The sequence below is a fragment of the Lytechinus pictus genome, chromosome 9 (assembly GCF_037042905.1).
Source record: "Lytechinus pictus isolate F3 Inbred chromosome 9, Lp3.0, whole genome shotgun sequence".
Classification (NCBI taxonomy): domain Eukaryota; kingdom Metazoa; phylum Echinodermata; class Echinoidea; order Temnopleuroida; family Toxopneustidae; genus Lytechinus; species Lytechinus pictus.
In genome coordinates, this window is record NC_087253.1 from 20,759,594 (window position 1) to 20,785,872 (window position 26,279).

General features: G+C 35.9%; 2 protein-coding genes across 5 annotated transcripts; both read right to left on the reverse strand.

The window, feature by feature from the left end:
• Nucleotides 1-529: 529 nt before the first annotated feature.
• Nucleotides 530-25,914, reverse strand: LOC129268136 (tetraspanin-4-like). 4 transcript variants are annotated; one of them, XR_010294678.1, is made up of 8 exons: nucleotides 25,091-25,460; nucleotides 16,234-16,340; nucleotides 9,929-10,120; nucleotides 8,683-8,853; nucleotides 7,513-7,653; nucleotides 6,235-6,318; nucleotides 4,262-4,378; nucleotides 530-2,405 (listed from the first exon to the last, which is right to left on the reverse strand). XR_010294678.1 is itself a non-coding variant. In XM_054905718.2 (7 exons), the coding sequence occupies exons 2-7, from the start codon at nucleotides 16,297-16,299 to the stop codon at nucleotides 2,343-2,345; spliced, it is 717 nt and encodes a 238-aa protein (XP_054761693.2). In that variant the 5' UTR covers nucleotides 16,300-16,340; nucleotides 25,106-25,914; the 3' UTR covers nucleotides 530-2,342. The 4 variants fall into 4 exon arrangements, 2 of the variants coding, with proteins under 2 accessions (XP_054761693.2, XP_054761694.2); XR_008585236.2 differs by having other exon boundaries at nucleotides 25,106-25,368; XM_054905718.2 differs by lacking the exon at nucleotides 4,262-4,378 and having other exon boundaries at nucleotides 25,106-25,914.
• On the reverse strand, nucleotides 20,781-21,734 carry LOC129267553 (uncharacterized). Its single transcript, XM_054905204.2, has one exon. The coding sequence runs from the start codon at nucleotides 21,732-21,734 to the stop codon at nucleotides 20,781-20,783; it is 954 nt and encodes a 317-aa protein (XP_054761179.2).
• Nucleotides 25,915-26,279: the final 365 nt, after the last annotated feature.

Sequence of the window (26,279 nt, forward strand, 5' to 3'; positions counted from 1 at the left end):
GTCTAAGAAGCCTGACTTGAGAAATGAAAGTCCGTGGTTCAATCCCGGCCACACAGCATTGCTATTTTATCATGCATTCAGATGAATAGAAAGGCTATATGAAAAAAAAAATTGATGGTAAATATTGCGGAGAAAAATCAGTGATGTATCTGCAAGATTCTAGACTTTCATTCATATATTTAGACAGGGTTCGGTGCGACCCCCCCCCCCCCAATAAAAATGGGTATTACTATCATTATTAATATACATACATATTGGAGAAGAAATTTGGGGGTGATAAATCTTTTTAAAATCATTCTTCTTACTACTAAAAAAAATATACTAGCCATCATCAACACCATCATCTATATGCAGAGATGCCAACCTGATCAAGAACATTTCAGTATTTTAAAGGCTGAAAATTAGTATCACCATCATCATCATCACCATCACCATCACAATCAGTTATAATCATTCCAATCGCAAACATCAAACCACACATGATTTATTTTCTATGAATTCAAAACCAAAATGGAATCCGACAACACAATTTTTTTTTCTCTACAAGATGAATTTTAATACAGAAAGAAGAAATAAATTTCATAAAACACCATATCTCCCTAAAAACAGACATATTAAAACTAGCAAGATCACCATGCAAAAGAGTATGTTCTACATAATTACATAACTTGTATGCTATCCTGTGTCACTACATACATAATCATGAAAACCAATGCTCTCGTATCAAACATTCATTACAAATTAAAAAGCTGTGAAAAAAGTGTAAAAATTACCCAGGAGAAAGACTGAAATTGAAGTCATTCCGCAAAAAATTGCATGATTTTCATACCTCTAGTAAAAATATCTCAGGAAAAGTTTTACTTTTTCCGCTATTACCGTCATTAGCATGAATCAATCATATATGAACAAGTCCGTATAGAATAACATCATTATATTTTTCTACACTGATCATTGTACTAAAACATGGTGTGATACTCAAATTGGCAACTATACATAAAAGACGACTAAATTCTACCTTCACCACAATGATACATTCAGCATAGTCAATAAAATTTATACAAAAAATACAGCCTCTTAAAAATCTGTGTACGGTAGTCAGCTTTTAAATGTTGAAAGAGTCTAATTCTCTAACCCGTCTACAAGAAACTACCAAAAGGCAAGTTTTAGTCCGATCCCTGAAAGTATTCTAAAATATCAGCCTCGTTTCATTGCATTTTCAGGCTAAAAAGTAGAGTGAGTCGTTGTGAATCTATTCAATACAGGAAGAAAAGGGGGGAAACTCTGAGAAAGTATCTTTGCATACACTGGAAATATTGGTGAATATTTCAAGCCGGTTGTTAAGTACAATTCTGAAAAAAAGTGAAGTAGCTTCACATTCATCCCCAAATAACAAATTTGTAAATATTTACAATGTTTAGCTCCAGCATACCTACTGCAATTATCTTCTCTTATGAAAATATGTTTTTGCCAAATACCAAATTAATTGTGTCACTTTTGTTTATCTCTCTTCAGAGTTTCGTTAACATTGTTTAATCATTTAATTAGACTGCCCAACAACTTTGCAATCGTGGTAAGAAAAAATGTGACAATTTTTTTGTATAAAAAGGATAAATTGTTTTCGATATCAATTCGAGAATTAAAATCTACAAAATAATATTGCCTTTTGTTCGACCCAGCAATGATGTGAGGTAAAAAAAAGAAGTAGTTTGCTTCTAGAAGGAAGACGAAAAATTCAGTATGAAAAAATAGATTGTTGGTAGAAGAATAAATTGAAAGAAGATAAAGTTAACATTTTAGAAAAGGCAGTTTTTCAAGAGTTCACTATATCCTAGTTAAGGTAACTAGGTCAAAGGTGAAACGTCACAGGTGAAATGTCACAATGGTGAATGTATACAATGGAATGCTACTGGTATGCCCTTGACATGACTTTCAGACAACGATCACATGGTCACCATATGATGATCATATGATCCCCATGGCGATCACATGATCACCGAATGGCAATCACATGTTCACCCCATGGTGATCACGTGATCACCTTATGGCAGTAGCATGCTAGGCATATGACATTCATCGCATTCAAATCGTAAAAATCACAGCAACAAAGTTCAACATTCATTGAAAATCAAAATTAACATGTACACAATTTAAAAGAAAATCTCCCAGCTTTCAATAACTTAAATATTATATCTTGAGAAAATATTGGAACCACTCATGGAAAAATTGTAACAAAAACCCCTCTGTCCCTTACATTATTTTGTGACACTGAATTTATTAAGTTAATTACAAATCATGCATAATTGATGTAACCATTTAAATATACTAAAGACCGGTACCCCATCTTATGCCTTAGTTCCGTCTCTTATGGAGCAGTAGAGGCACATGGAGAACACCAGACCGAGGATCTGTTTGACAAAAGAGAAAGGAACGGAAACATTCTGGTCAGAATCATTCGAGGAGTTGGGGATCAAAGTATTCAAACTTATATTGAAATACCATCCAACTTACAGGAAACTCTGCGTAAGTAGATTCGCTTTGAACCACAGAAATTTGTTAGGCTTAAATGTCAAGTCCACCCCTGAAAAACGTTAGATTTATATGGAAAAAAATCAATCAAGCATAACCACTGAAAATTTCATCAAAATTGGATGTAAAATAAGAAAGTCATGACACCTTCAAGTTTCGCTTATTTTTCACAAAACAGTTATTTGCACAACTCAGTGACATGCAAATGAAAGTCAATGATGCCTTTTGTTTTTTATTGTTTGAAAACTTTGAATTCTACAATATTTCAATTTTTACAGATTTTACATAAAATGTTAGAACAATGGTAATTCCACATGTTCATGGAGAAATACAACTTTGTTTCACAGGACGATGAGGAAACAATTAGAATATTTCATATAAGTGGGTGACGTCACCAGTCCTCTCATTTGCATACCGACCGGGATGTGCAAATAACTGTTTTGTCAAATTAAGTGAACCCTAAAAATGTCATAACTTTCCTATATTACACTCGATTTTGATGAAATTTTCTGTCTTATGCTTCTTGGATTTTTCTCTTTTCATTCAAATCACCTTTTTGTTGGGATGGACTTGTCCTTTAAATGAAATTCAACTCAGATTTTATTAATATATGCTTTGCATATTCTGGTTTGAAATAATACTTCCGAGTCAAGAGAATATTTTGGTTGTGGAAGTTCAACTTATGCAGAGAGTACTGTATTTGCTTTCAGTAATATTGATTGGCATGCTCAAATGAAAAAGATCTCTCTTTTTTAATATGCTGTATTGCAAAAGAAGAAATTAAGACATGCTGAAGACTGGGTCATATGAATGAAGGCACCTGGAATCTAAAAAGAAAAGAAACATTTGACGAAAATTCATGAATAGTAATTAATGGCAGGCAAACAAATCATGCTGTGGTTTCAAAATGGCAATGAAACATATGATTAACTTTCCTCTGTGAAATCTTTTTCCCCATCCTAATCTCCAGTTTTTTCCCTAACTACTACCACCACTCCTTCTCTTCCTTCCCCTTCTTCTTCTTCTTCCCCTCCTCCTCCTTCTTCTTCTTCTTCTTCTTCGTCTTCTTCTTCTTCTTCTTCTCCTCCTCCTCTCCTTCTTCTTCTTCTTCGTCGTCTTCCTCTTCTTCTCCTCCTCCTCTTCATTCTTCTTCTTCTTTAATCCAGATGTTTTTAACATGGAACTGAATTAACTATATTCATAAGCAATATCTTCAACTAATAAGGTTTGCATTCAATCCTGTCAACAGCCAAAATTCTAGTCTACAAAAAAAAATATGTATTAAAATTTCAGCTGACAAGTATTAACAATTCTGAATCTAATAATCATGATCTAAATGGTTCTCAATAGGTGAAAAACTTACAGATTTTGTTTAAAAGCACCTGTAATAGTACTGACATGCCTTCCTTTAACAAAAATCTTATCAGCATTTCTGTTATTTGTAATAATCTAACCCTCATGCTAACATGTAAACCCTACATGTTGGCTCAGGCAGATGGGGGAAAATGTAAACAAAAAAAAAGATAACAGATCAATAAACAAAGAAACAAGAAAACTCAAACAAGGTGCATTAGTCTCTACACAAGATCCTCTCTGGAATATCATCAAAGACTAAACAGATAGACTATACATGCAGGAAGACATACAACAAATCATGCACAGTCCTTTGGCTCAATGCATTCGCTCTAACAGGGGTGCTTCAATCACTCTCTAAGGAGGGGCATTTTTCACATACACAGACTAATTTTTTGCTGGGTTGGCACTGCCATTTTATGGTAAGCACTCAAGATAAATCTACTCATTCCCCTCTGAGCTGAATGTAGAGGAGCAGCGAAAAGACCATTCCAAATATCTGCAGGGGTGAAATATAAACAGGGGTGTAGGGTGCAGGGGAAAATAAATCACAATAAAACCTGAAACAAGTTGACTTTACAATCAACCCGATCAACCGGCCAAGACCAAATACGGTCACTAAAGCAAAATCTTCCACTACTCGTACATTTTCTAATTTTCTACGAATAACTAAAAGGGCATGGTGGGAAGGCTTGGCAATCGGCAAAAAATAGGAGAGAGCTTAGGGGAGGGTTGTCAAGTCAATTACTTTGTTTGCACTTGTTTTGTTTAAGGTAGTCGATTGGACTGCCGCTGCATGCAGGGAAGTTACCCCTTTGTTGCAAGATAAAGTATCATAGACAGGATCATTCCAAATATCTGTAGGGGGTTGAAAATATATTTACATGAGAAAATTCCTTAATCTTTCTTCAGTAACACACTGAAGTACGTGATTAGCCAATTTGATTTGGCTACTGCCATTTCTTTGTATACATAAATATGTGCACTGTTAAACGTTATGAAAGGATAATTAGAAGGGAGCTTAATTTTTCTTTGTAATCTTTTGAAACATACTATGTTTGTGTGAAGACATTGAAAAAATCACTGTTCCTGGTTTTCAAACAGGAGCGGTAATGATTCACCGATACAAAAGATAGTCAGCACAGTGCACACTCAGACCCTAATGTGCATGTTAATCAATCAGTGTGCCTTTACACAAGGCCTAACTTGAAGCAATCATTGAGCAGCTACAGTACAAGATCCCAATATTGTTATAGTCTGATAGTTAGACAGCTATTGAATTTTCGGACCTGCATTCTTTAACGATATGAACTATACGCTCAACTATCTGGTAGCGTATATTTGGCATGCGTGCAAATAACATAAGGAACATGTGTCAGGGGGGGGGGGGGGTGTCTTATAAAAAAAGTTGCTGTAGTGATCACTCCTGAATCATTAAAACCAATATACAATGGGTGATTTCAAGTCCGGTGTTGGCCTTGGTGTTGGTGTTAGTGTTGAAATTTGGTGTTGGTGTTAGTGTTGAAATTTGGTTTGCTTCCCCTAGCTCCAAAACTAATTCAGATTTTGGAAAACTTATCCAGATCACATTATTGACATCTCAACAACCAGTGAGTGACTTTTCAGGACCATCTTCATGTTATTTTTGGTGTTATAATCGTGTAAAAATTGACCTAACACCAACACCAAAAGGTCAACACTGAACTTGAAATCACCCAATGTAGGTTTGCAATACTACTTCACAAAAATGCAATGCACAATTTTTACACCGACTGAAAGGGGGGACTTTGAAGAAGACTACACAAAAGACAATACACATATACACTAACTGGAAAAGTGGAGACTGCAAGATAGACTATACACAACATGACATCAGTTATCACAAGAACATCAAGACTGACATATGAGCAATAAGACGTAATCAAAAGTTGGATTAAATAAAGAGTTAAAATAACAATCAAACAACAACGGTCACAAAAAGTGAGGATTTTCAATCTCATATACATATATCAGGACATAACACAGCTCTGTGATGTCAGACATAACTGAATTTAATAAAGTAAGTGAAATGAATATCATACTTCAATACAATGACACGTTGAGACAGTCATTTTAGAAAATAAGTTATTTGCAGTTAATTACAAAATTACACAAAGGAATATGGTTAAAGACTAGTCGTTATCATTGCGAATGTTAATGATTTGATCAAAAAGGCTGGTGCCAATTCTATCCAAATGATAATTAGTGGTCAGAATGGACTTGAAAATTTGAAAAAACTTGACTTTGGATTTTTTTTTTCTATTTGTTAATTGGGGGGGGGGGGAGATTTTAGTTACATGTAGGTTCGTATTTTACCTGAATAAGACCGAATGCAATTCCAATGGCACCAACAATGTAGATGTTATCGCGGAGCTTCATCGTGAGTTTTCCTTGGCAACCCTACAATGATCAAACATAGAAGAAAAATGCAACAAAAGGGGTAAACAAAAGCAATGCATCAGATAGTCACAATTGACATGTCATATTTACCATGTCTATATTAGATAATTTATTTTGTAAATCAAGGTCATGCAAGTGGGTACCTCACAACATTCTTAGAATGTGGAAGATAATTTCAACTAATGCCCTTCTCCGAGATAAATAGTTTCAAATAACTCCCTGATCGATTGGTGCATACTAAGACTTATCACATGATTATCTTTTGCAAATTGTTACACAACATTCTTAGCATGTGGAATATAATTTCAGCTAATGCTCTCCTCTAAAAGAATAGTTTTTACCAACCCCTAATCAAATGGATCATACTGACATTTATCACATTATTATTTTTGACCATTATTATTTAGACACTGGGGACAGGAACATTCTTTGCGTGGGGGAATATAGCTTCAACTAATGTTTTTTTCTTAGATGAATAGTTCTTACTAACTCCCCTGTGAAATACATCCTTATAAATATCAACTTATGCCCTTCTCCAAGATGAATAGTTTTTACTATTGAATTGAGCAAACTAAGACCTTATCCCATGACTGTCTTTGGTCAAATTGTAAAACAACAATATTATAATATTATACAAATAGCAAAGGGCATGAGTGCAAGATTTCGCATGAGGTGAAAGAAAGATGCTCTATTCAACAAGGCGTTAGCCGAGTTGAATAGAGCGTTTCTTTCTTTCACCTCATGCAAAATCTCGCACCATTGCACGAATATGAATATTCGCTATTTGTGTTGTACAACACCTCGGAATCTAGCGAAAACATGAAGAAAAAAAAGAGTTTTTCCCTGCAGTAATCTATGAAAAGGGAGCAAAAATATTGAAAGCGAAATGCAAAATCCCACAAGCGCACATGACCTTGGGCAGCATGGCGCATTTAGCCAGCAGGCTATATGCGTACTGCACCTTCATTTTTACTGAGCGCAATGAATAAAATCGTGACGTCACCTCCTAAAGCCGTGCAACGGTACATTTTGGATGGTACGTCGTGTGTGCAACGGTACGAATGTTTGACATTTAGTCTCCCATTTGCTTGTGTACAACAAGCTAAGTAGGCGTTGTACAACAACTAATGGCCTCCAAGATGCATAGTTTTTACTATCACCCTAATTGATTAATTCACAGAATAGAGCACTTACCACATCCCATGGCATAGCACCAGTCATTGTTGCACAGTTCTCTTCGAACCCATCCTTACAACACGAGTCTGGATATCTTCCTGTCAGCGTGGCGTTGGAAGTCAACCAGTCTGAGGATCCGTTGACACCGCAACATTTCAGCTGAAAAATATGAGAAAAGATTCTTAAAATACACATAATAGAAGGTTTACATAATATGATGACTTTTGAGTGTAAATTTAGTGATATGATAATGTGGCTGTGTATAACTTCCTATGGGTATTCCGAAGTCAGAAGGTTAACCCATTGACTGTTGGAACAGGGCTTTCCCTGTACAAAGCCTATGGGAATTAAAGAATTCAATAGTCAACTCCAAATAGGTGATCCCTGTACAGAGCCTACGGGAATTAGAGATTTAAATAACCCATGCCTTGGTAAGATCATTGAGACATTTACATCTAAAAATACTTTAACCGCAATCTTTTTCTCACATAAGATTATTGAATGGCCCATGCCTTGCCTAGATAATTGAGACTCTATACAAACCATGATAAGATCACCATGACACTTACCCCTTACTTAAACCATACTGAACACCAATCTTTTATTTACACCAGATTGTAGGATATCCCATGCTATTTACGATTGAGACACTTCCACCTTTCATACACTTTACTCTACACCAAGTTCTACTCACATCTGATTGAAGAATACCCCATGGCTTGTTTTATGATTGAGACTTGTGTTGTGAGAATCCAGCATGAAAATCATCTAAACACTAACCCTTATCTTACACCTTACTTACACATACTTTAATCTGATTGATGCATATCTCATGCCCTGGTATGTGACTGAGACTTGCTGCATTGTGAGACACCAGCAGTAAGATTGAGACACTACACCACACTTTACAAGTTTACACTAATTTTATTCACATCTGACTGAAAGATATCCCATGCCTTGGTAAGTGACCAAGACTTGTTGGACTGTGAGAGTCCAGTGGTAAGATCATCAGGACACTAACACCTAAATTACACCTTACTATACACCAATTTATACTTACATCTGACTAAAGGATATCCCATGCCTTGGGAAGTGACCGTGACTCGTTGTACTGTGAGAGTCCAGTGGTAAGGTCATCAGGACACTAACACCTAAATTACACCTTACTATACACCAATTTATACTTACATCTGACTGAAGGATATCCCATGCCTTGGTAAGTGACTGAGACTTGTTGTACTGTGAGAGTCCAGCGGTAAGATCCTTGATGACAAACTCTTCAACCCTGTTCCTGTATGTGAAGGCAAGGGCACCAGCAGCGATTTCCAGGATGAGGATGAGTAGGAGCAAGAAGAAGAACTGAAAAGCAAAGATGGAGAAAAAAAGAAGAATTGAAAATGAAGGCAAGGAACATAACAACAGGAAAACCTGTCTATGGGGAAAAACTTTTGTTAACAGCCCAAAATTGTCTCCCATTATAGACCTTGTCTGGAAAGGCCATCTGTCTCCAGTGGTCACTTCTTTTACGTTATCCTTAGACAGGGTTGAACCCCCAGGTAAAACCAAAATATTGATATTTGATCTGAAATTCATTGAATAGTACCAGAATTTCCACCTTCAACTTCAAAGTTCTATGTGAGAGATAATTTGGCATTTCACTCATGGCTTGTGGAGAAATTTTAGTGCATTTCTGAGGAAGGGGGGGGGGGGGTGGTCCAGCCAAAAATTGATTGAAAAAAGATTTTTCATATGCTATTGGATTCGACCTGTTTCCTTTTCAAACTTTTAGAATCATGAACTTTAGTAGTCAACAGGTTAACTGTTCAATTTTTTAAAAAGGTGAACCCAAAACAATGTCTGTGAGAGTCACAAACAGAAAAACCATCTCTGACTAGAGCCAGAGATCCCTAAACAACGCCTATGAAAATTCCAGAATCAGAAGTCAACGGGTAATAACCCTCTGCCTACAGGAGCGAAGTGGTCCCTGTACAAAGCCTATGGGAATTACAGAACTCAGTAGACAACAGGTTAACCCATCACCTACTGGAACCAGGTGATCCCCATACAAAGCCCATGGGAATTACAGGACTCAGCAGTCAATTGATTAACCCATTGCCTACTGGAATCGAGTGATCCCTGAACAAAGCCAACAGGAAGTACAGATTTCAGACGTCAAATAAACCCTTTAGCTTTAGAACCTACTTGTCCCTGATTCAGAATTCAATTCGGTTTATTATATATGAATTAAGACATTGTAATAACAGTCCGAAGACAGTCTGACACATACAAAGTGAACAGGAAAAATACAAAGCTTATGGGCATTGCAGAAATCGGTAGTTTGGCAATGGGTTAAGCCATTGCCTCCAGGAACTGGGTGATCCTTATACAAAGCCTATGGAAATTACAAACTGAAGTACTCAACGGGTTAACTTACGATGAGAAGCATGCATGGGCTTTCCTTGATGGCACCGCAGCATCCGAGGAACCCAACGACGAGGACGATGACACCGCATGCGATCAGGAGATTGCCTGCGCTGAGGTACGGTAAGCTGGGGAGGATCTGAGCGAAGTCTCCGTCGACGACGTTGACGTAGATACCGACAGCGAGCACAACGATACCAGCGACCTGGATGAAGAGAAAAGAACTGTTGAGTTAAGGAGGCTGAAAAAATGTATCGTATCTATTTCATTTGATTCTGCATCTTAGATAAAAAATGGTCTAAATGAAGAAAGTGGCTCACCAATGAACAAGTGTTATATAAAGTCATATATGTTTCTACAACTTCAACCAAAAAAGAATATCTATTTGTCTTGTGAAGACAGTACCTTCTCCGATGAGCAAGTGGTACATGTTTTTAAAGGGGCAGCGAACTAACCGACACTGTGAGTGGTTTTTATTGGATGTGAGTTATGAATAGCTAGTCTTAAAATAAACCTTTTGATAATCAAAACTATACAAATAGCGAATAGACATGAGTGCAATGGTGCGAGATTTTGCATGAGGTGAAAAAAGGATGCTCTATTCAACGAGGCGCTAGCAGAATTGAATAGAGCATTTCTTTCTTTCACCAAATGCGAAATCTCGCACCATTGCATGAATATGAATATTCGCTATTTGTGTTGTACAACGCCTCGGAATCTAGCGAAAATATGAAAAAAAGAGTTATTCCCTGCAGTGATCTATGAAAAGGGAGCAAAAATATTGAAAGCAAAATCCCACAAGCGCACATGACCTTTGGCAGCATTGCACATTTAGCCAGCAGGCTATACGCGCATTGAGCGCAATGAATTAAATTGTATTGTGACGTCACCTCCTTAAGCCGTGCAACGGTACATTTTGGATGGTACGTCTTTGTGTGCAACGGTACGAATGTTTGACATTCAGCCTCCCATTTGCTCGCGTACAAGCTAAATAGGCATTGTACAATCTAGACTATTATTGACAATCTATCAATAACACAGTGAAAAGCTTATTTCTGGTATTGTCTTTGTACAGAGAAACTAAATAGTTTTGAGAGGAAAAGTAATTATTTATTAACTAGTTGGTAATTATTTGGATTTATAATTTATAATCAATATATAATATAATTTATAATTTAATTGTTAATTTTAGAATTATTTTGATTTATTTCATAGAGTATTGGATTAGCATGTTATTATTCAAGAGGGCCTTAATTATAAGAATTCACTACTCAGAATGTTGCATTGTGGGTTAGAAACCTGGCCAGATTTGAATAGTTAAGGACTGGATGTGGTACCATACAAAGCTGTTGGCTCATATTTGCTTTAAAATAGTTGCCATGCATTATTGAATTATTGGATTGATGGTGGGTAACTAGGAAAATTGGATAAATGCAGAGAAGAACTACCAATTATCAAAACAGAACCATACTACACAGCGCAGGCAGGCCGTGGAAGAAGAAGCCACACAGTATTGGCCTGTCTTGTAAATCATGTAGGCCTACATGTAATCAACAGCTCTGTGTTGAAAACATGAACAGCGCCACCTCTTGAACAAACCTGAATAGTTTACCATTGATTTATCTTCTTCTACCTCTTTATCTATTTTTGTTTTTCCCTTTGTGGAATGCAATAAGAGTTTTGACATAACCTGAGTGCATAAATTACCTTTTTTATACATAAACACGATTTCTGAACTGGCTTATTCATTATTTCTTTTTCCTTGTTGATAAATTTGTTTGTTTATATTATATTTAAGAATATGACACAATTTTGATGTCACCTTTAAGATCTAATGTTGCAGTCACATTACCCTTACAGCAACCGCACAAAAACAGCCGTTTTATTTATTATTATTCAAACCACCTATAGGTAGCTGGTACAAAAAAGGGTAAAAGGGCTGTTTTCAACTTGCGATACGGCCGCCGTAGGGGAAATGTGAATGATCATTAGCAATGGCAGGGCAATTAGTGATCAAGCTTAAAGGTCAAGTCCACCTCAGAAAAATGTTGATTTGAATCAATAGAGAAAAATCAGACAAGCACAATGCTGAAAATTTCATCAAAATCGGATGTAAAATAAGAAAGTTATGACATTTCAAAGTTTCGCTTATTTTTAACAAAATAGTTATATGAACGAGCCAGTTTCATCCAAATGAGAGAGTCGATGATGTCACTCACTCACTATTTCTTTTGTTTTTTATTGTTTGAATTATACAATATTTCAATTTTTGCGAATTTGACGATTAGGACCTCCTTGCCTGAAGCACAAAATGTTAAAATAATGGAATTCCACATGTTCAGGGAGGAATGGAACTTCATTTCACATGACAATGATGAGAAAATCAAAATATTTCATATTTCATATAATAAAATACAAAAGAAATAGTGAGTGAGTGATGTCATCAGTTCCCTCATTTGCATACCGAACAGGATGTGCATATAACTATTTTGTGAAATTAAGCAAAATTTTAAAATGTCATAACTTTCTTATTTTACATCCGATTTTGATGAAATTTTCAGTGTTATACTTGTTGTATTTTTCTCTTTTTATTCCAATCAACTTTTTGTTGGGGTGGACTTGTCCTTTAATTCGCATTAATCCAATGCCAAGGAAGTCCTACAAGAGTGGCATTAATACTGGACCTCTTACCACCTGCTGACTAGGAAATCAAATGGCTTGTTTAGGACCTCTCTGCTTCCAGGGGTCTGTTTCATAAAACTAGTTATGATAACAAATTTCCCATAATAGTTAAAAGCTACTGAAATCCTTCAATCTGATTAGCTGATGGTAAATTTGTTAGAGAAATTGTGCATTTGTTGTTCGAACAAGTCTTCATGAAACCGGACCCAGATCCTGGCTCTTATCTTAGAGTGTATCCAATGTACTTTTATTATGTCATCACTGTCCTGCCCTTGATATTATGACCCTCATATTGACTAATGGTCTAATTAGATCTTTAAAGCATGCCAGATGTGGCAGCAATGATGAAATGAGTAAGAGCAGAATCAAATAACATGACAATGACAACGCCAGTGTATTGAAAAAAGTAGGTCTGTCTACATGACTACAAAATAGTGGCAAACAATTCTAGAAGTTGTGATTGCCAAGAATTTAGAAAAATATACAGTGGTGCTTGAAATTTAGTTAACCCCACCACAAAATGCACTCCTTCATGCCGAGTGCCGAATGTAGACAACAATGCTACAATGTCGGGCAAACCCAGTGAAACAAACTTTATTGAATGTAATATTTTATCACCTGACTTCACAATTAAATACAGGTATCTATGACATGGCAGACACTTGAACACTTTTATTTTCTGGAGCGGTTCACAAACTATTTAGCACCACTGTACATGTATTTCCTGCAAGGTGTCTGATCTTTTCTAAACTTCTAAACAACACTGTACGTGTCCCACATATGCGCCATCTTTGTTGGTAATCTTCAGCATGATCACTTCTGCTTAGATTTCAAGTTATCTTTTTTGGCAAATCTATCAATTTTAATTTTTTATACTATTATTACCTTCTTTACAAAGAAATATAATTGTTTTTCAGAGTTTTTTAAGAGATTCATCTCCAAAAAATTAATGTCCTTTGATATATTTTTTTTATAGATTAAAGAAAAAATTCAAGATAATGATTATGATATCACAATTTCACAATGTTAGGTTGTAAAAGTACCAGATCTTGATCTACAATGATAAGATGACAATTAAATTGAATTTTATAGATTTTGTCGTGAAATCATTTTATTAGTGTAAATGGCAAATTAACTTGACCTCAAGCCATATCCCTAATCCTTATCCCCACAGACGTCATCAAAACTAAATCACAACATTAATCTTAAATCTTGAGAGAACAAAGGTAAAATCAATCATTGAATATGACCTTTTGAAATACAAAACATTTTTATTGTCTAAGTCTTAGATTTATTTTTGGTTCTCCCCCCCCCCCCATTCTCATTTGGTTAAGGTTTAGTTAGGTGTTTGTTTGTTATGTTTTTTTTTTTTTTTTTTTTTTCTCATTGAATTTGTAATTATATGATGTTTTTAATATTTCTTTAACTTTAAGTACAATTTTTGTTATGGGTTGGCCTCACACAAGGTTTCTTCCTTTTTGGTCATTACCTTCCTCACTTTCTTTAAATTTGATGTTCATTGTATTTACATTGTCTATTTTTTATGTATTTTTATCTTGATCTCTTGAGGAGAAATAAATGAAACTTGAAACTTGAACCTTGCCCTAAAAACTAAGTAGTTTGGAAACGGTAAAATATTCTTTGAAACCTTGGTCCCGTAACACAAAGGTTAGCGATGATCGTATGCTTGATTTATACAATTGCTTGTGCATTGTAGCCAATGGAATCAATCGTAGAAAATCAAGCGTACGATCAATCGCTAACCTTTGTGTTACGAGACCCAGAACACTGAGAGGAGAAAGAAGTAGGGGATGAAAGAGAAAGAATAACTGTTAAAGGTTGAATTCATAACCTTTTAAAAGCTTTCTAGTTAAGCACCACTTGGAACTGGAATAGGTGTTTGCAGAACAGTGTATAACAATTGCCCCCCCCCCCCTGTAAAGAACGAGTGCTTTCAGAGGAAAACTACACCGATTCATGAAAGTGCCTATAATGTAGAGAATCAATAATGATTTGCATGGTGCGTTTTAATAACCTACAGGTAGCTTGACTAACCAAATATCAATATGTGTTCAATGCTAGTGGTTTGTGCAAATATATTGGATAAATTAATTTTTTGTATCTAGTACATGTACGGGGAAAAAATTCCTGTCAGGTCGTAAAGGGAGTGTTCTGTGTACCTGTGACTCTCAAGTTCTGCTTCAAATATGATACTGACCAATATGTTTTCAATAATTACACCTATAAAATATTGTGGTATTGTGTATAATATTGCAAGTATTACTTCAGAGATATATAGTGTAACTTCTGAAGGTTTCCATGGCGAAGAAGAATAGTGTAGTAGGTTTCACGGTACACCATGTATCTTTCTTGGGCAAGTGTTGGTCCTGAAAAGGACTACCTAATCTCGACGTTTCGACAAGCGTGTTCAGGAGACCACAAGAACACACTTGTCGAAACGTTGAGATTGGGTGGTCCCTTTCAGGACCAACACTTGCCCAAGAAAGATACATGGTGTACCGTGAAACCTACTTCACTAGATATATAGTGAATATCATGTTTAAGAATAAATCTTCTTTTATATATGATGATTGCATGTATGCACGTACCTTTAAATTTTATCTTTTGTTTAAATCGGTTATGTATACTTTGGTTTATAATCATGTTTGGAGCTTGGCTTTTATATAAGGCTCAGCCTTTCTGCCACTCCTTATACTTTCATTTCTATCCGAGTAAAGTAATTTTTCATTCTTGTTTTTCTTTGTATCGTTTTGCTTACTATTAATGTCATAATTATTACTATTATATATTGTCTATGTTATTATGTCTTTATATATGTTTGTTTTTTATGAAAATATTAAATAAATAAATGAATTGATATATACATGTCAGATACATGGTTACAAACATTGGAACCATAAAAAACACTACTGCACAATCAGAAATATACTACCCTGATAAGTCTAGTTTCTCAATTAGCTGCTGCCCAAGAAGCCAAAACCACTTGACAATAAATTATCTAACAGGTGTATGTTGATGATTTGAATAAGCATTTAGCACACTGTAGTGAGTAATCTCTGTATATGATGGATAATAGAAAAGTCCACCCAACCAACAAGAATACAGGCAGGTACAGAATGTACAAATTCAGGGGCCAATTTCTTCCCATTTCATTCTGTATAATAATATTCACCAGGCCAGCAAATACACCAGTCAAAATGAATTCTTGCTGTTTGCATTCAGAAGAGTTTTGCTCCAGGGTTTTGCTAAACTGACCTTCGAGGTCAAGTCAAGCCCAGGAAAGTTGATTTGAATCAAGAGACAAACGAAGCAAGCATAACGTCAAAAATTTCATCAAAATCAAATGCAAAATAAGTTTCACTATTTTTTTTTCAATCGAGTTATATGCACAACACTGTTGACATGCTTGGCAAGAGGGTCGATAATGTTACACCCACATTTTTTTGTATTTCATTATGATTTTAAGTGCTTTTTTCCTTTTTATATTCAAAATTTTGCTGGGGTAGAAAGAGTTGATAAAATGATTATGTTTGTTTTTTGGTATATTTTTGAAAATGAAACATAGGAAAGAGTTGATAAAGTGTATTCTGGTTCATATTAGAATAAAATACTTACAAAGAAGATAAAGTTGAAGATAAACATAAGGATCTTAACGATCCTGGCGCAGCCTTCTAAAGCCATTCTGAAGTGATTATTGATAAACTAGATGAAACAGATGATTCCTGTTGGTTAAAAATAAAGAAGAAAATACATTTCAAGAGAGAATCATTGAAAGAGCCTAGGACTCTTGAAGTTTCAGCTCTATGATGAAAAATAAACTTTAAAAGCCTGTATCACAAAATTAAAGGGGAAGTTTACCCTGATGAAAAGCTTATTCTAAAAATAGCAAGAAAAATAATAACAATATGGATGAAAGTTTGCAGAAAATGCATCAACGATTTATAAAAAGCTATTAGAATTTTTAGATTTTTTTTTGGATTAGTGACATCATATACGAGCAGCTGCCCCATTTGTTATGTATTTTATAAAATGCATATTGTATTCTTGAACTTCAAGGCGGTCTGACTACGCCTTGTGTCTCATATACATTCACCCGAGAAGTTGTATTTACGAATTGAAATGTTTGCAAACTGAACAGGATAATGAGACACTATAACAATGTGTAGATAGCAAATGTATTAATGCCACGTGGTGTCCACATTATATATTCAAGGCTGGCAGTATCACCTAATTTCATTCACATAAAATGATGAAAAGATCGTCGCATAATCAATACTTGTTATGTAGTGACGTCAATGGCGTCGTTAGCTGAACTTCTTGGTGCGAATTGTCTTTCAAAGACAATGACCTTTGACCCTCTCTTTGCCGCCATCTACTTCCAATCAATAACCGTTCAATGAGTTGTGGTAAAAGGAGCAGCGGTACAATGGGAATACAAATGGACTTTGTCGGGGAGAATTGGATCTAGTTAAAGATATGCCAGTTGTGGGAACGATCTCAAAATGACTTTTTACAGAATTTAATATAATGATCACCAAAGTGTCTGTTTGTATGAATAAAAAATATGTGCCAAAGAATTCTGGAAGAAAGAAATTGTGTAATTGCTGAGAAATAAGCAAAATAAGCGCGGATTCGGTCACTTCCGTCGGGTCTTTATTCCAGCAAGAATAATACACTGTCCCACGTGTGCCTATCTGTGTTGGCGATCTTCAGTGTGATCTTTTTTTAGCTAGATATTATGATTTCACAAAGTTCAGTTTCTGTAACTGTACCAGATCTAGATCCACGATGATATATCAATACTTTACCTTGGTTTTACAGACTTTCTCACGAAATCAGTGTTTTACTGCAACTACGTTCATTTAGCTTTAGAGTGGAATAACAGATCCATATATGTAAACCTACACGTAACCATTGTTGTTTATATCAATATAGTGTTCGCAGAAAAAAGTAATATGAAACTAACGGAAATATGAAATCTCCAATCATCTGCTTCATAGATACAGGTACCCCCACATATGAGATCATCTAACATTTTATTCTCATTACCAGCTGACTTTCAAGAGTATAATCAATTTAATTCATTCAATATATTATCAAATATCACCGATATACATTCATTTGATAGCATTGTTACTTGTATTAATAATACAAAATTAGCCACATACTAATCAAGGATTTATATACCCAAAGGGTGTACATATATCGTATTATATTACAGTATATTATATTATATTATATTATGGCGTAATTTCCTTCAGCAAGAAATTCATCCACATTGTGCTGCACTCAACCCAGGTGAGGTGAATGGGTACCTGGCAGGAATTTATTCCTTGAAATGCATGTGCGCTGTAATCTCAGTAATTACGGCTGCCAAGCTACAGCTGGGGTAATAATATCCAAGTCCTTTGGAAGCGCATAGAGACATTATTAATAATTTGATATGTGCTATACAAGAACTGTATATTATTATCATTATTATTATATCATATTACAATATATTATATTATATATCATATTATATCACAACACATCACCTTAAATATATCTACTCTGTCTTGTGAGTAAGCAGAATTGAGAACTCAAAATTCCATCATAAAAAAATCCTTTTCCACCTCTCATTCATTTCATTTTATAGATTTGAGCAAAAGCCATACGTACAAAGCATTTTAACGATAAATATGCAACAAACATAACCCCCTTCACACTGTTTATAAGGACTGCAGACTACACAGTAAGAAAAACATGCTTACCGGTAAAATTGTCTACAATGTTGTTACTTGACAGTTGTTAATCTTGTTTAACAGTAAAACAACCATGCTTAATTTATTGAAGAATGAATAATAAAAACAAAACTTTGTTTTTTTAAACATCCTTTCAAACTGTTAACAATTACTGTAAATTTCACAATATATGTAGGAAGCATTAAGAATAGTATAAAAAAATGAATAAAAAGCAAATTTAATGTGTATTACCATACATATCTTCAGTAAGACTTCAACAATTTGGTTCTACATGTATCACTACACAGTATGTTGGAATCGAAAGTAAGAGGCTGTTCTCACTACGTTCCTAAAACTAGTTTACTGGAAACTAGTTTAGTGGAAACTAGTTTATCGCGTAGTGAGAACGGTCGAAGCGGTCTTGGAAGCTATCTTCCAAACCAGTTTGGAAAACCACCTCGCGATGTAGTTTTCAAGATCGCTTTGCCTCGTTAAACTAGTTTTAGCGTAAGTGAGGACACAACCGTTCTTCGGGAAGCGATCTTTGCACATTTTGAGCGCGCTACTCCACACGACAGGTGTAGAATGCCTATGCTGCGGTTTCGAATTTCGCGCGAAACGTGTCACCCCACTGAGAGCGTTTCCACAGCAACAAGAGCGCTTTACGTGAAGTGATTTTGAAAACCACTTTCGTGTGATCAAGTGGGTACGCTAGCAAAGCGATCTTTCAAAGTGGTAATTCCTGAATCGGTTTCCAGTAAACTAGTTTTAGAAAACGTAATGAGAACGGCCTCTAAGAAACTCTGTTCAACAAGGATCTATCCAGGGAAGTAGGAGTTCCCTGATCTATCGAAACTGATGCAATTTTAGAACTTGAAAAGATTTATGAAACCATTTGTTTCACTATGCGAGCTTCATTCAATGTATTGTCTTTGCGCTGCAGGGCAAATGGTGAATTCATAATGGAAACGGGGAGTAATTTTAATATAGAGTAATACTCTGACAAGCTTAAAGGGGAATTTTACCCTGACGAGAAGTTTTTGTAAAAAAAACATTAAAATATTATTGGTGAAGGTTTGAGGAAAATCCATTAATGAGTAAGAAAGTTAATAGAATTTTATGTTTTTGAATTGCGATGTCATACGAGCAGCTGCTATATATGCTATGTAATATAAAATGCATAAATTTACATTTCTTCATGGTTCGTGATGACTAAAACTTTCTTCTTTCAGGAGGGGGTGTGAAATAATTTGTCTGTTGATATACTAAAGGTACAATAAAACCCATTTTCAAATTTTTTGAAAGAATGACATTCCACTGAGTCGTTTTTTTAATTCATGATACATGTGAAACTGCTCGCATGTGATGTCACATAAAAAAAATAATCAAAATTCTAATAACTTTTAAACCTTTGATGGGTTTTCCTCAAACCTTAACCATATTTTATTAATTTTTCCGCTATTTTTACATCAAACTATTTGTCAGGGTGAACATCCCCTTTAAAGTTCAATATTTTAGGACAAGGCTACTTTTCCAAAGAACAAATACAGTATTACCATGGTATCACAGCATAAATGGGGAAATAAAACAGGTCACAAGGACAATGAGAGAGGTATCATGTCCAGTTTATTGGGCATTCAGGACAATGACCTACAATGACTTTCAATCAAGTGAAAACTGGTCTGACTGAAGAACAGAATATATATTTTAAACTTGACTCCCTTGCAATAGTTTCTCAGTCTCAATTGCAATCAGGTCTGATATCAGAGACTAGTATTCCAAGGGACCTGATGAAGGCACAGTTTGAATGGCATCCATTGATCCCAGTGCATGACCACAAACACAACAGTTTACTTCATTGGCGCTGCGCTGCACTGAGCAGTGAATCTACCTTCATGACCTAAATATGATTCAACCTGGCCTTGTATAAGTGTATATACAATGAAAATGAAAATCCTAGGAAGAAGCATGAAAGGAGAATGAAATTATTGTATCTGAGGCAGTTAGCATGAGAGTGGTTGGGGTGGTATTGGTGGCTGTGACATTGTAGATAGTTGTTTAGAGAAACCACTCTAGCAGTTTCTTAATAGTGGTAGTGAGGGACTGGAAGTACAGAAAGTGATGGTACCGATGTGCAGTGGTAGACATTTCACCAGGCAGTGTTGGTGGGTAGTTTTGGTGGATGTACGTTGCAGCGAAACCTGTAGGTGTTTGGAAAACCACTAGCAGTTTCCTAGGCTAAAGGAAATATGGAGGTGGTGAAAGTAGGAGGGGTGGTTAACTGGTGGTACGATGGCGGTACCGATGTGAAGAGGTAGACATTGCATTAGTAGTGTTGGTGGGCAGTAAAGGTGGATTTTGTTGCAGTGTAGTTTGGCGCTTGGAGAAACAACAAGGTTCACAGTGGTAGCAAAAGTAGTAATGATGGTGGGGGGGTACTTATGTACATGTAGGTATGAAGTGGTAAAGGTGGTACCAATATGTATACAAGTAGTGGTAGATGTCGGACAAGAAGTGGTGGTGGGAGTTGGAGTTTCCGATGGGTGTGTGTAGTAGATGTGGTACTGGTAGTAGTGGTGGGGTAACAGTATTGGCATGTGTAGTGGCACTGGTAGCTGTGGTACTGGTAGTAGTGGTGGGGTAACAGTATTGGCATGTGTAGTGGTAGCTGTGGTACTGGTAGTAGTGATGAAGTAACAGTATTGACATACATGTGTAGTGGCCGCTGTGGTACTGGTAGTGGTGGGGGTAACAGTATTGGCATGTGTAGTGGTAGCTGTGGTACTGGTTGGGGTAACAGTATTGGCATGTGTAGTGGTACTGGTAGTAGTGGTTGGGGTAACAGTATTGGCATGTGTAGTGGTAGCTGTGGTACTGGTAGTGGTGGCCAGGGGTAACAGTATTGGCATGTGTAGTGGTAGCTGTGGTACTGGTGGGGGTAACAGTATTGGCATGTGTAGTGGTAGCTGTGGTACTGGTAGTAGTGGTTGGGGTAACAGTATTGGCATGTGTAGTGGTAGCTGTGGTACTGGTGGGGGTAACAGTATTGGCATGTGTAGTGGTACTGGTAGTAGTGGTCGGGGTAACAGTATTGGCATGTGTAGTGGTAGCTGTGGTACTGGTAGTAGTGGCGGGGTAACAGTATAGGCATGTGTAGTGGTAGCTGTGGTACTGGTGGGGGTAACAGTATTGGCATGTGTAGTGGTAGCTGTGGTACTGGTAGTAGTGGTTGGGGTAACAGTATTGGCATGTGTAGTGGTAGCTGTGGTACTGGTGGGGGTAACAGTATTGGCATGTGTAGTGGTACTGGTAGTAGTGGTCGGGGTAACAGTATTGGCATGTGTAGTGGTAGCTGTGGTACTGGTAGTAGTGGCGGGGTAACAGTATAGGCATGTGTAGTGGTAGCTGTGGTACTGGTAGTGGTGTTGGGGGTACACATGGGTGTGTATAGTGGTAGATGTTGGACTCTCTCTCACCCACTCTCTTTCTCTTTGACTTTGGGTGAAAGAAAATATTTGAGTGGGTGGCCTTGTGTGGGTGGATTTTATGTGGGTTGTAAAACCAATGGAAACGAGTGGAAAATATGAACAGCAGCAGCTTAGAGGTAAATAACTTGTTTTTCAACTGTAGCAGCATTTGATTTCACAAACATATCTTTAGAAAAGAGAAATATTTGTTTTGTTTGAGTTGGACTGCAGTATAAAGGCCTGTTGCCAAAGGAACAGACATGTTATCTAGATGTGAAAAAACAAAATTTAAGTACACCTACAAAAAGAAACAAGCACAGAAGTCAGAAACCATAATAAATTCAAGAGAATATTACTTTTTTTAAATGTAATGTATCATAGGCTGAAAATAAAAGTTGGAAATTCAAACTAAGAAAATCAAATACAAACATTTGCTATTTTGCACCCAAGTGTCTTTTTAAAAAGTGTTATAGTAGTTTGCAAATAAGCACTTTATTCAAATGATTTTTTTTTTTCACCCAATTTCTGCTTTTTTTCTTACAGTTTATGTTGGCTGTCAATGTTTTGTTTAAGAGCTTTACAACCCTAATGGTGCTAAACACTAAAAAAAAAAAAAAATCGAGAAAATTTTGAAATAATGGAAAATAAAATTATCTTTCTGTGAACTCTTGGATGGATGTCAATGCTCAACATGGCACCACATTGCCCCCCCAAAAAAAACCACACATTACTGGTAAATTGCCAATTCGTCTACTGCCAACTCGTCCACCAACATTTTGTCTAATAACCATTTGGTCCTATCATCACTTCATCTAATCACCATTTCATCTCACAACCAGTTGGTTTAATATCCATTTCATTTTCATTCATTTTGCACAATTTTTACTCCAATTACACCAAATGGTATATAGACTAAATGGCCATTGGACCAACTGCATATTAGACGGAATGGTATTAGACTAAATGAAAGAAGACCTCTCTGAGTCTCACCCTTGAAAGCTGTATCTTGTTTATTTTAAATCTGTTTATTTCTTGTATGTTCAATGATTTTATGACTTAATATTGTAAATCCTTTGTAAATATTGTGATCTTCTATGATTTATTTTAACAAAAACTTATATTACAATAAACCTTGCTATCTCAACGTCTGGATGAGATCATATGTGTCACAAATCAATAAGAGTGACCTTAAAATAGGCTGAATCTATTCAGACCACTTTCCTCAAGTGAAGGGTTTGCATGTCAAACTACCCCCCCCCCCATAACCTGAGCACGCAATACTGGATATGAAGTGAATAAAAGGAAACAGAAGTGGAAGTCAATTAGCCAATACCATTTTACCTCGACAATAACAACCTGATGCTAAAATGACGATCACCTTGGGGGCACATCATACTCGTTCGCTACATTTTAATATCATCGGAGGAGCAGCTACATTCATTACATCTAACTTAGGTCTATTCAATGCCCAACATTCACATCTGAACAAAGTCGCCCCTGACACCCCCTAGACTAATTGGTATTGGTATGCCCAGGCCCCTGTTAGATTAAGGTCATGTTCTTGCACTCAAGAATCACAAAAACAGTTTTACATCATGGTTATTTATATCCTTTCACCTCGCAAGGAAATGGAGGGGAGAGACTACTCTCCAAGCCACAATTAGTGCTCCTAGCCTCCGACAACAGTCTGAACAGAAGGATAATGAAACCTTGCTGTTTGGCATTGCAATTATTACCTTGCCATTATTGCCTAGCAATAATGGCCTGCAGCTGAGACACTCCTGAGTGAAAGTACTACTAGAAATGCAATTTTGCATGGCTCGTTAGTTTCCGTTCCTAAGCGAAATCTATCTTTCTTGCATCGAGGCCAATTCCGGGAAGATTACAAGGTGATGAATAAAAGGGGATTATATTTTTATAATTCGAACAATAGTTTTTCTATTTACAATTAACAATAAAGCTTTTAAAGTTCTCTGCAGGGGTATGAATTGATTCTATTTAATTCATTCATATGATAGTAAAGGATGTATCATGTTCAAGGAATCTAATCAATATCATGTTTTATCACTTCTTATAATTAATTGATTATCTCTGAATAAATATTGCTTTACTGCATGATTGAGGGTGAAAGATTATGTTTGAATATAATGCAATAAATATCATGTTTTGCAATTTCTAATAATTATCAATCTTTTTAATCTAATATACATTCGTCGGAAAAATTGAGTAAAATATAGGCCTATATCAGGCCCTTTATAATGTATGTTCATGATGAACCAAACAGAAGTGGGGATTGATTTGTGTATATAATTTTTTTTTCTTCATTTGTAATTTTGTATCTGTTAATGGTGATTTATTCAATAAATATTGAAAGATAAAAAAAACAATGTTTAAATTATAGGAATGTATCCATGGGTAAAATGCTTAAAATGAATTATACAAACATTCAACATTTTCATAATAAAATGCTCCGGCCACAGCCGGCCGAGTATTATAGATAAAATGTGGCATATATGTGTGGTGACCTTTCAGATCTAAGTGAGATTGTTTTTGCAAGATATATGTATAAACATGACCTTCAATGAATGTATACATGACAAGATGGTATGCAATAGTTAAAATATTGTCTTTCGTGTGGGCCTATTTCATGTCCTCATAGTAGTAGTACAAGTCTCCTCGCTAAACACCTGGCCTCGGCATTGCAATGTTAAAGGTTCTACGAGCCTCACTCGGTACTACCACACCCCAAACAATGGAACTGATCAGGGAATCTCTTGACAACACACCCAGCAAGAGATGATGAAAATAGTATCACCATGGAGGACAGTGTAGCTTCACCCACTTCACGAGCAGTTCCATGATATCATATTGCATACCATAAGATTTATGACCTAGCCAGAGCTCTGCAGATACTGAGATAGACATTTACCTGATAGTGATACTTAAAGTAAAGTGGCAATTTATGGCTCATATTTCACACGAAGATGGATCAGATCACTGGAAGGTCATCAATATATTTTTCATGGTATCACTATAATCGATATTATTTTACTAGAATGCTATTAACCAAGTTGAAAAGCATGTACATGTAGGCTAAGTCGAGAGCAAATTCCTTGTTTATGTATACTGCACTGATATCCTTTCCAGGTAAATGTAGTAAGTAGGACTGCAAAAAGGCACTAAGTCTAAGACTCACCTGAAAAAACATATAAAGAGAAAGAGAATATATGCCTTTCAGTAAACATGGAAGTTATTGAAAGTGTTAATCAAAAGAAAACTCACCAAACTCAATCCCACCTTTTCCCAAAGCAATTGCTTATCCTCAAATAACAAATCCTGCTCAAACGAAGCAAAGATTTTAAGCCCAAAGTATTCCTTTTTCTGTGGCGGTGAAACCAAAACGGAGAGAGAGAAAAATGGGCGGTACTCCTTCACTGCTAACTGTTCTCCAGCTTATGAGCTTTTTCAAAGGTCTGCGTACAAACAACACCCATTCCCCAAGCTCAATGCTGTGTGTGTGTGTGTGTGTGTGTACGTGCAGCACTTTGCATGGATATGACAGCGCTCTATGCCACACCCAAGCTACTGTCCTTTTCACTGATGCGAGAAAGTAATTGATAGTCTAGAAAATCAGCCCTGTTTTCAAGTTTAGCTCAGAATGACAGATTCAGAAGTAAAAAGAGGATATATTCATTTCATTTACTTCTTACTAAAAGAATATTTATTATTATCTAAGAGAATAGCGTCGTCATTCTGACTGCATAATTTATGTAAATTTTGCCACAAATAATATTTTTAAACGGCCCTGGTGAATTACTTTTAGCTTGAATTTCAATCAATTGGGACAGATTAAATTTGAATGAAATATTGATTATCCTTTTTCTATCTCAAACTGAGCTGGTCTAATAAGTTCAGCATAAGTTCTAACATAAATCAAGACATTTTTCCATCTTTTAAACAGAGATATATTAATTGACATATGTTTAACTTTCGATTTTTTGTCAAAACGAGGTTGAAGTAAAAGTAAAACAAATTGTAAAGAGAATATTGGAGAAGAGAAATCCACAAAAATCACCTTGCAAACAGGCTATGCTCAAATTCACAATGTCGTCATTTGAAAAAATGCAATTATGAGTGATTCCTGGCATTTTCCATTTGACGTCAATATTACGTCATAACAAATAGCAAACAGGCAATGGCTCGAGGCTGTCTCGTATTTTGTTGTCTTTAGTTTTGACTGTAGGAGGTGAACGTAAAACCACTCTCATTCAGGAAATTTCATCAAGTGTGAAGGGAAGTTGCTTTGACCTTGTTTTTTATGTTGCCATGGAAATTGATAACGTTTTTCTGGTATCCTGTATAGATGTCTATGCTAAGCATTAGTTTGTGATTTGTTAATACTTGCTAAGTTGTGCATTTCAATGACATAATTTTTATGACCTGATTAGACCTTTATGCTTGCATTTGACAA

Coding starts and splice junctions, on each gene's coding strand:
- LOC129268136 (XM_054905718.2), bottom strand. CDS start 16,299: ATGGCTTTAGAAGGCTGCGCCAGGATCGTTAAGATCCTTATGTTTATC. Junction 7,654..8,682: donor GGGATATCCTTCAGTCAGAT/GTAAGTATAAAT, acceptor CATATTTTTCAG/CTGAAATGTTGCGGTGTCAA. Junction 6,319..7,512: donor GTGCTATGCCATGGGATGTG/GTAAGTGCTCTA, acceptor TGATCATTGTAG/GGTTGCCAAGGAAAACTCAC.
- LOC129267553 (XM_054905204.2), bottom strand. CDS start 21,734: ATGCCTATACTGTTACCCCGCCACTACTACCAGTACCACAGCTACCAC.